This window comes from Phalaenopsis equestris, unplaced genomic scaffold (assembly GCF_001263595.1).
Source record: "Phalaenopsis equestris unplaced genomic scaffold, ASM126359v1 Scaffold000002, whole genome shotgun sequence".
NCBI lineage: Eukaryota > Viridiplantae > Streptophyta > Magnoliopsida > Asparagales > Orchidaceae > Phalaenopsis > Phalaenopsis equestris.
In genome coordinates, this window is record NW_018164444.1 from 15613586 (window position 1) to 15624722 (window position 11137).

At 33.4% G+C, this 11137-nt stretch overlaps 1 protein-coding gene across 2 annotated transcripts in view; it reads right to left on the reverse strand.

The window, feature by feature from the left end:
• The window catches only part of LOC110017839 (3-hydroxyisobutyryl-CoA hydrolase-like protein 3, mitochondrial), a 37841-nt gene extending 28158 nt beyond the window's left edge, over positions 1-9683 (reverse strand). Inside the window, exons 1-2 of one of the 2 annotated variants that reach the window (XM_020714965.1) lie at positions 9511-9683; positions 9350-9421 (exon numbers count right to left, since the gene is read on the reverse strand). In XM_020714965.1, the coding sequence (XP_020570624.1) occupies positions 9350-9421; positions 9511-9531 (93 nt within the window). In that variant the 5' untranslated portion in view covers positions 9532-9683. The remainder of the gene's footprint in view (positions 1-9349; positions 9422-9510) is intronic. The other variant, XM_020714966.1, reaches the window with a different exon arrangement.
• Positions 9684-11137: the final 1454 nt, after the last annotated feature.

The following is an 11137-nucleotide window of genomic DNA, read 5'->3' on the forward strand; positions in this document are numbered from 1 at the left end:
CCCCCAACATGTTAATTATTAATAGCCCCATGGTACCAACGATTCCCTATTTTCCGTCGGCGTCCAATCCCAATGGTTCCCGAAGTTTCATCACCGTCTGAGTATCAGCAGTCAGAAATCTTTTTGTTCCCTATCATTCATACTTGCAAGTATTTATGTAATTGCTTACCTAAAACATCATTTGTGTTATTTCATAAAACACAATTTCTATAACAAACATTTCTAAGATATTTCATATATCACATACATGAGTCATACCAAATGAATACCTATAGATAGTGACATATTCATCTATTTCATAGCGTATTAAAATCACATGTATCACAAGTGACAATCAATTTGCATTCATACAGTCAATGCATATATTCATCCACACTATGCGGGAAATTCTAAGTGCAACAGTGTCAAATACGATATTTATAAAACTCACAAGATTTATTATTCTTAAGTTGGCACATAATTATTTCACCTAAATTGATGGAACAACTTTACGATGAGTTTCTCCAAACTCGCCTCGAGCTTGTCGCACATTGTAGACAACTTGAAATTTATAAACATCTTAGGATTTTATACAATCGTAGCTCATTTCATGATTTAACCATAAACATAATTTATTCAAGAGTACTTGCCGCAAACGAGCTTTTTTACAGAACCAACTCTTCGACGAGATTTCCTATTGTTCTTTCCTCTTTCTCATATCACCCTAATCTTTCCTTTACTTCATCGATTTCATGCTAAAAGCCCTTACGGAAGCCCACAAACCAATTTTGTCACTTCCGATATAAGTTTGCCTCTGCTACAGTTATCAGAAATGAATTAGTGCACATTTTTGTGGCATACGTCAAAATAGAAATGCCATGAAGGAAAGGAATGTCACAATTAATGTGAAAGATGGTTTCTTACTCACCAAATTCATCATGGAACCCTGAAATGCCGTCTGTGACACTATGCGTGCCACACTTCTCCGTCTCTTTGCATTTGTGCTACAATGATGAGCTTAGGAGCTCGCGTGAAGGAGAATACAGAGCGTAGAAGAGGAGAGCAGGAAATCCTAGTCGTTCAACCTAATCAAGCCATTGGCATGCCAGGAAAACTGCGAGGAGGTCGGCTGACTATAGTAGATATGCATGATTATGGGATTAATTGAGGTTAAAAAGTTAATCAAACTTTTAACTTCCTCATTTTATATCTTCTCATCCAATTAAAATTTATGCAGTGATGTATATTGGATTAATTGATTTGATCTGTAGAGTTTTATAAATTTGATTCGATTGAAATCAGAGGGATTTGAAATTTTGGTTAAATTTTATCAAACTTCTTACCTAATTTCTAAAGTTTTGGGTGTTACTACTCTCCGCTCCTTATAAAAATTTTGTCATTGAACAAAATTTTTGACTTTACTTGAACAAAAGAGATATTTTGATCATATATCTTTTTCCTATGCAGCTTATTTTTAAGCATGTGCTTCCATTTTTATCTCGACAAAATGAATGTCTGTTCCTCAACTTCTTAATATCAGTTTCTAAAATTTTTTCAAGCTCTTCAATATAAGGTAAATTTTCTGCATGTTAATATCTTCATATGTAATTCTTTGATCTGATTTTGAAAATCATTTTCTCATTTTTAAGATGTGAAACATCATGAATATCTGACATCAGCAAATACAACTAGCATGTAAGCAACTGGACCAATATTTTCTATAATTTCAAAACGACTGTTGTACTTGGGACTCAACTTACTTTCCTAATCAAATCTAATTGTACCTTTTATTGGTCCAACTTTTAAAAATACAAAATCATCGGTTTCAAATTCTACTACTTTGTCTTTGAGTCATAATATTTTTGCTTTTGATCTTGAGTATTTTTCAATGTGTCTCTGATTAACTTGATTTTTTCTATGGCTCCATCAACTAACTCAACACCTAGCATCTGATATTCACCCACTTCAACCCAACTTAGGGTGTGTTTTGGGGGAGCTTATTTACAGTGGTGGCGTTTTGAAAACGCCGTCGTCTGTTTGGAAAACGAGTTTTTGGGGTGTTTTTAAAAACGTTGTTGGCCATTTAAAATTAGACGCGGATCGCGGGCAGGACCCCGTGATCCGCGTTTCATAGGAGCGAAAGACAATTGTTGTCCCTAGCTCCCTCTGCCCTAACTCAGCGTTCGCCTTCTCCTCCTTCCGTCGGATATCTCAACCCCTTCAACATCTCGTCTGCCTCCTCGACATCTTCTCTTTGCAAGCTTCATTTCTATTCCTTCTCCATGGAATCGCGCGCAGATAGAACTCTTTTCTTCCTTCTCCTTCTCCGATCGTTTGGTCCGTGGAATTGTTTATCCTATAGGGATTTCTTCTCTATTCCTAATCTTAGAGGTATTGTTGATGTCTATGCTTCTAGTAGACAAGTATTATTAGAACTCGTAATTTTACTTTCTTTGGGATTTTGGAGCCTTTGGTTGCTACTCATAATAATGTCAGATCCATGAGAAGTTTCATTAGGTGAGATCTGTGACAGTTCATTCATTTGCCAATGTTAGTAATGAGTTTTGGTTCTTTTGCTACCATTATTTATGTTGGTCGTTCAGGAATTGCAAGATTGAACTTATGGAATAATCCTATTGTTTAACCGCAAGGAGCTTCTTATTTCCCCTATTATTTAGTTTGATCGTTATAAGTTATGAATGGATTCCTCGATAGTTGGATGATGGTGGATTTGTAAAAGCTGCATATACCATTGTAATTAGAAGGGTTATACACTTACCAATGATTGTTATATTTACAGTATGTGAGCTCACATTCATTTGCTTGATAAAAGGTTCACATATACACCATTCAATGGTGTATGGCTGAATGATAAAATATTTATCTATAGTTCTATTCTTGAATATCTATATGCCTTATCATACCCCATAAAATGTGCCCTTAATATGTGTGTACACTTCAAACTTCAAACTATGCATGATTATTTTATTCTAATTTCATTACAGCACAGATGTGGTAATGCTGAGATTGGGTGGTAGGTATGTAACTGCCCCTTTAATTACTATTGTGCCATGCAAATGTCTCCAATGCTTTGCTCTTTTCTAATTACTGCTGAGATTGGGTGGTAATGCTGAGAGAGAGAGGGTTGGTGATCTCTGAAACCAATGCATTTCTCCTTTTTAATGGCTAGTTGAGTCTGGGTTGCAGATTATCAGTTTTCAGTTTTTCAGTTTTGAAGGATACACAATTTTTTTGAGTTTTCAGTTTTTTAGTTTTTAAGGATACATAAATTTGTGTGGTAGAAAAGTAAGCTTCTTCAGAAATAATACTTTCAGGCAACCTGAAGTTCTTTTATTGTGGTTTAAAATTCATATTTCTGCTTAAAAATTCATCTCCTTTGACAGGTTAGCCAATTGAGCTCAACCTACAAGATGAACATAGTTAAATCAAATTTATAGCCAAATTTTCCTGCCCTAAATGGTTTACATACTCAGCAAATGTGGTTGAGCATATCAATGAGGTAAATGAATTTTTTTCACGAATATTCTCCTCAACACAGACAGACTCATTTGTCCATTTTGTTCTCATCCAATTTTGAGTGCAAACTAGAGCTTGCACAATTTTTGGAGATAATGAACTCCTAATAACATCAAGATCGCAACCACTTGTGCTAAATGTAGACTCAAATGCTACTGTAGATATTGGAATTGCTAGGACAACTCTAGCTATATGAGAAAGAATTTAAAATCTCGATGCATTAACCTTCCACCATGTCAAAGCATCAAAACCCTCTTACGTAGTTTCAGAGTCTTTAGCTAAATATTTTTTAAAATTTTTCTTGTTACCAAATTCTTCACTCTCACAACTGTGTCGCCTAAACTTTTCAATCATCATATATTTTCTCCCACAATCTTTTAAATCACTATGTGACTTTGTTTTATCTCATTGTTGTTCTCATCTCTATTTTAACCAACTATGTTCATCTTGTAGTCATAAAACATATCATAACAGACCATATTAGTTGTGCTAAGACAACTCCCTCGGGACCTTTATTATCCATATACATGACTAGAAACTCAATATTTCTTAAATTAAATCGAAGATCAAGAATGACTGCAATACATATAATCAAATTTATCTTATCAATGGAAACTTGATGTTTATCCAATTTTAGTTTCATTTTCTTAGCCATGTTTCTAATTTTAAGGTCTTTATCCACTTCCCATCTCTAAAACATACACAAAACTTCAGCAATTTCATGAAAAAAATGTGTTTGATGTGACTACAATGAGCCGGAAATACGTAAAGTTAGCTCATAGAAATTCTTTAAGAAACATATCAGTCTTCTTGTGTTCTCCCAATCAATATTGTGTGGAACCTCATTTAGTCCATGACTCCCTCATTCTTCTCAAATTCAGTTTTGAATTGATGGTCCATCACTTCATAGCGCTCAGAAGCTCTCTCAAATTTTAATGTTGAATTCAACATCAAACATATTAAATTCCATCTTATAGGCACATCCAAGCATAATAAACTCGTAGTTTGAATTTTTTTTCTATTTCAATGCATTCTTTAAACTTATAAAGCGGGGCAAAAGATTGTCTTATAAACCTAGCATCATCTCTTATACGAAGTACAGAATAACCCACATCCTTGATTCCATCCTGAATAATTAAATTTATGATATGAACAATGCATCTCATGTGTAGGAACCTACTATCAAGCATACTCTCACCTCTTTTAAGAAAAAAAAAATTGTGAGTGATGATATCGTTGTTGGAGCTTGCATTATCAACTGTGATTGTAAAACTACATCAATACCACAATCAACTAAGCGTTTTTTCATTTCTTGTCCCACAAATTCTCTTCTATAACTAAATATTGGGCAAAAATTAATTACTCTTTGCTCAATTTCCAATCATCATCAATATAATGAGCATTCTTTGAATGAGTGTTCAAGTGTCAGGTGCTAAACATACTGTTTTACATGATTCCATAAAATTTTGTTTCAAAGTTGCCCTCTCATCTTAAGTAGAATTGAAAACAGTCCCGAGTGAGTGTTCATTGAGAAGGAATTTGAACTATCGGACAATATTTTGACATGAAGTATTTGAACTCATATACTTCAACATATTTAAAGAGAAATTCATCTACGATTACCATAAATTCTAAAGCTTTTCTAACATTATCTCCATTAAATCTCCATGCTTTAAGACCTCCATCAATCTCATCTCTTTTAACACTTGGTTGCAATACTAATTGAGCTGACTTGATTGAAGATTATGAGAATTTTTTTGGCAAAAAAAAGAGGTGTTCATAAATATGTTTTACCATTAAGTTTTAGATCACTATGATGTATTTTTCCGCAATAATTCTATTTACTCATCTTTCCTCCATCATTAGCTGTGATTTTGGTAAAATGATCCCAAATATCAGATCTTGGCATTATCGACTTTCTTTTCTTTTCATTAATTAATTTGATACTGGAAGCATTCACGCCTCAAAGAGAATTAATTAACTTGCTAGGTAGAGTCAATAGGCACTTGTTGTTGAGAAGAATCCAAAGCATATGAACTCTCTCTGCAATGCGACATCTAAATAAATTATAAAAAAATGAGATAATGAAGGCATCACTGCATATGCAAGAAAAAATTGAGAAGTCCCATCAAATATTTATAAATGCAACCAAAGATCAGTCCTAAATGCTAAAGCTGAGAAAAACATATACAAGAACTCAAGAAGCCTTAGGAAAAAAAAAAGTCCAATCATTGATTCCTTCCCAGTGAAATAAAGGAAGTGAGATAACGAGGGTTTAACTGCACGGTAAGTATAAAAAATAAGGATTGATTTGAAAATTGGACAATTGGACAAGCCGGCTTAAGAAAATTGGACAATTGGAAAACCTGGCTAAAAAAATTTACAAATTCAAGTATTGATTTCTTCCCAGCCTCTTAGAGCTTTGTATAGTATTTATAAAATCAATGATGAATAAGCAGAAGAGGTTGAGTATAACCTATGGAGGTTTTCTCAAAGCCTTTAAACCTTAAGGCTTTAACAAAAACCCAATAAACAGAGAAAAAGAAAAAAAAATTCCTATATAGAGAAAAAAAAACTCATAAATATCTTTAATAAGATATTTATCACCATAAGTTTATGTCGCAGAAAATCAAAAGAACTAACCAAAATATTTTCAATCTTTCAAAGAAATCTGAAAGAAAATCACCCAAACAGCTTTATACAACTAGCCTTTCAGAGATCAGTGAAGTAGCATACTAACAGACTGAAAATATATGGTTTGCACACAATATTAGAAAAGTAAAATGGACAGTAAGCTATCTGCTTGCACAATTTCACACTGAAAATATCCGGTTTCACTTAAGATAAAAAAATATTAAAAACAAAATCACCCAAACAAGTAGCAGTAATATTGTTTTAACTTACGAAAAACAACAAAAATGTTTTATATCGAGCAGATGTTCATCACTATAGCCTTAAAACTAAGCTAACGAGTGTCAAAAAGGAGATTAATCAATGATCCATGAAAACAAAAAGCCCATAAGCTATCTTCTTTCAAGATTCCCACCATACTTAAATTTTAGGAGCATATTCCTGAAAGAAAAGAACACATAACTCAACTAATATTAACAACCCCTTACTCCATAGTATATGCAAAGAAAAAGGCAAAGCCACATAGGAATTCACTGGTCATTTAGGGTTAAAGAATGCAAACTTTCGTTGTAGAAGAAGATAGAGAAAAACTAGGGGTAACCAATGGAAAAGTTGCAAGACTATGTGCCTAAGTTAGTCAAGTAGAAGTACGAACCAGGGAACCAAGACTCTTCATGCATCTATGGCTTTCCCATTTCCACCTTTGACGACACCTCCGTTTAGATCGTACCTCGCTGAGCCTTCGGTCTTATACCCAAAAGGAAATGCCAACAAATCGAGGTAGGAGAGAGACCAGGCAGGGAAGCGATGACCGATTGGGATTGGGGATGAAGCGAGCGGCGCAACTGTGCGAAGCAGAAAAGTAAAAACGAGGAACCCTAGGCTACCTAGATATCCTAAGTTAAAGTTTTGGTTCTTGGTTGGTTCGGTCGAAAAAAAATTTAAAACCAAAAGTCTAAACTTTTTATTTAAAACCAAACCAAATTATTAAATCAGTTCGGTTTGATTCGGTTCTTTAAATAAAAACAAACAGTGCACACCCCCTAGCCAAAAGGAATATCAGCCTAGAGAGCCCTAAAGAAACTTGGATCCATTTGAATTCCTCCTCTTCTAAAAGTCCCTCCTCCTCTAGGTAGCCTGTAAATCCAGTTCAATCTTCCTGAAACTCTCCACCAAAACAGAGTAATCATCTATTCCAACATAAATCAACGGTTGCCTAATCATATTATTTAGCCCAAAAAAAAATCTCACACTTCTCCTCTGCATTTGGAATCAACTGGGGTGTATAACTTGATAGCATAATAAATTCAGTTTCATATTGTATAATTGATCAATCTCCCTGAACTAGTCAAATAAATTTGTCTTGTATTTACCTTCTAGCTAAAAGTGGTATGAATTAGTCTCTAAATGTGTTCATGAACTCATCTCACTGTATCAAGTGATTGTTTTTGTCTCCAAACTTCTCATACAGTTGCCCCGTCACCATATCTCAGATTCTCCTTCAAAGGCAAAAGTGTAACCCTCCTCTCTAGTGGACAAGATAACCCATCAATAATTTTCTCCACTCTTAATAACCAATTCTCAGCATCTATCGAACTTCCTCCAAGAAATAAAGGTGGTCTCATATCTTGAAACAACTTAAATATTTGTCCACTGGCATCCCCCACTAGAATTAGCGTTAAGCGGAAAATTCCTAATCATCTCAGCAAAAAGATCTGTGTCAGTTGAGATATTAGGAGGTGTATCAATCCCAGTGTTACTATGACTAACTTTCTTTAGATTAACCATATTTCTGAAATAACATAATAAAGAATATTATTAGACAATTAAAAAATTCATTTATATTATTTATCAATTAATTTAATCAACCCAATGACTATTTTTTATTAGTATTCAAATCTAAAGCTCTAATACCACTTTTGTCACAAACCAGTCTGATACCTTAGAATTAATCAAATTAAGAACTGCGATTGGACGATATTAACTTTTTTTTAAATCATACAATAATCCATCATAACTTCCAATAATAAAAAGGCACTAAAAATCACAAGTACACTAATCAAAAAACCAATTCATTCAAAGTATCAACATAATCTAAGAGTAAAACAATATCACAATCCAACATTTCTAAGAATTAAACAATAAGCTAGGAGTAAAACAAAAAACCAACTACCTAGTATCAATAGTCCTACTGTAAACTAAATCCCTCCGGTCAGTCATATCAAACTAGTATTTAACCTAAAAATAATAATTAGCTTCAACAGTAAGTTTATCACAACTTAATAAACAATTATAATTTTATAATGAATTAAAGTAATATGTAAATGCTATACATGAATGTCCAAAAGAAATGTAATTCATTAATTATTAATGTCACACCCCAACTGGCCCTCTCTTTGAGGGTCGGTTGAGGTGTGACAGAAGAGAACAATTTGATAACACTAAATTCTAACCAACACTCCTTCTGACTTGCATAATCAATACCAGTAGGTAATGAGCCGGTCTAACCAAATCACTATAAACATAAGTAATACGTTGCATTTCAAAATTCATTCATATTCTTATTTGAAAGTGTGAAAAATTATATCATCAAAACATATAAATAGACCTACTAAATCTAAAAATAATAACAGTATGTACCCAAAATATATGTACAAATTTACAAAGCTTATACAGTGCGCACCTAGCTACTCGCCTCGATGCACGTTGCCTATTGCCCCTACACTTTGTCACCATTTGATCGAAATAGTTTCAAAATTTTATCTTCATCTGAACACCGGGAGTCGGGAAACCACATCAGGAAACCACATCTTTGCAAGCACTCATGTCATAGCCTACCCATAATATAGGGAAACCACATCTTTGCATAGTGTAATTGCAAGCACTCATGTCATAGCCTACCCATAATATACTCGTGATATTTCTTAAAGCATAATACCTGTAACAAACATTCATGGGCATTTCATACATCACATGCAATCACAACAAATGAATACTTGCAGCCAATTACTTCATAAGCACAATCTCATGTATCATAGCATAGTAGCATCAAATGTATCGTAATAAAAATCAACTAGCATTCATACATTCCAAGCAGGTATTCATTTACAATATGCAAGTAATCAAAGTGCAACAATGTAGAATATATAATCACATAAAATCTACATAAGATTTTTCTTAAATTAGCATAAGATTATTTCACCTGACTTGACGGAACAGCCCTATGATGAGTTTGCTCGCGTTTGTCTCGAGCTAACTGCCTCGTAAAAACAACCTGGGAATTCACAAGCATTGTAGGAATTCATAAGATTTCAGCTCGTAATGTGATTTAACCCAAAACATGCTTTAAATGTTAACACAAACCTCAAACAGGCTTCTCGGCATAAATCAGCTTTTCTGAAACCGACAAATTCAATTTTCTCTCCTTCCTATCACCCCAAACTTTACTACTCTCTGATTTCATGCTAAATCCCGTACGGAAGCTCGCACACCACTTTTGATGCTTCTAACATAAGTTCAACACCTCTGACAACTATTGTAAAGAAAAAATGCACGAAAAACGAGACAAACTTCAATAGAGATGTGTGAGAAAGGAAATGATTGTCTCAAATGATGTGAAAGAGATATTTTTATATGGTGATTGTTTTGGTGTAGTGAATTTTTCCCTGGTTTTTCTTTTTTTTTTCTCACTGCTAGTAACAAATATGTATAATCCCACCGAAATCACCCCGGAGCTTTCAATCGCGGACTGCAGCTTCCCTATACTTCGCTCGACCTGCCTGCTACAGTGTAGGGACATGATTCTTCTCACCAGAGTTTGCGGGATGCTCCAGATAGGCGAGACCAAACAGGTAGAGGGAAGGGAAGGTAATATGAGAGAAGGGAAATTAGAAGGCCCTAGTACCCATGCAATCAAAACTAGTGAATAAAAGGCGTAAGGTCGGTTAGCTATAGTAATCTGAAACTAGGAATATAATTAGGCGTTTAATTAGTTTAAATAGACATAACTTCCAAATTTTATATTCATCAATCCTTTTAATAATTCATGCTTGGTACTTTATATCGAATTGATTGATGTGATGCATAGAATTTTATAAAAATAATTTGATTGACTTTCAGAAAATGCAAAATTTAATATACTTTTCAAATTTGTCGAATTTTACATGATTTCTTAAAATTTAGGTGTTACAATTAAACTGTAAATTTTCATTTTAAATTAATTATTCTTTTTTCAATTTAAATATTACTTTCTTAACCTCTATCTTTCTTTTAAAAGGTCATATCAGGATTGCTGTCATACCCGAAAGAATTCATAAGAAGTTGTGCATGTAACTACCCTTAAAATTTTATGCCGGAAGGTACACGTTTACCATTTCAATTTTATTTTCCATGCATGAGTACATCGCATCCCCTGTCAATATCAACTAGGAGTAAATCCTGATTGACTTACATTTTTTAGTTATAATTTCATATCGATTTATAATCACTTAAACGTACTTTTTTATGTCAATTATTTCTCTCATTTGTAAAAGATCTTTCGAACATTCAAAATATAAAGAAATGAAAGCCGCTAAATGAACCTCGTTCATCCCCTCCTTCGACTCCTAAATACGAAACCGTCTAACAATTATTCCATGCTGATTCAAAATTCTTAATAATATTTTTTTTATTTATTTACACTGGTTTTTTTACCATTTATTACAAAATAAATGTTACATGTCACTTATCATTTACATTTTATAGGATAAAAAAAGATCTTGAATGTTATGAAAAATATGAATGAAATGAACTATATGAAAGTGATATATGAGCATATTGATGAACCACTCATTGGTAGGTTTAAAAAGTCAGAACCTGGAACTAAAACATTTTGCCTTAGCAAGGTTAAACCTCAAAGAAGATAGAGATGTAAGCCTCAAACTAAAAAAAAAACTCATAAAATTACAAAAAAAAACAACATAAATAGATTACTTAGTTCATCATTAATTAA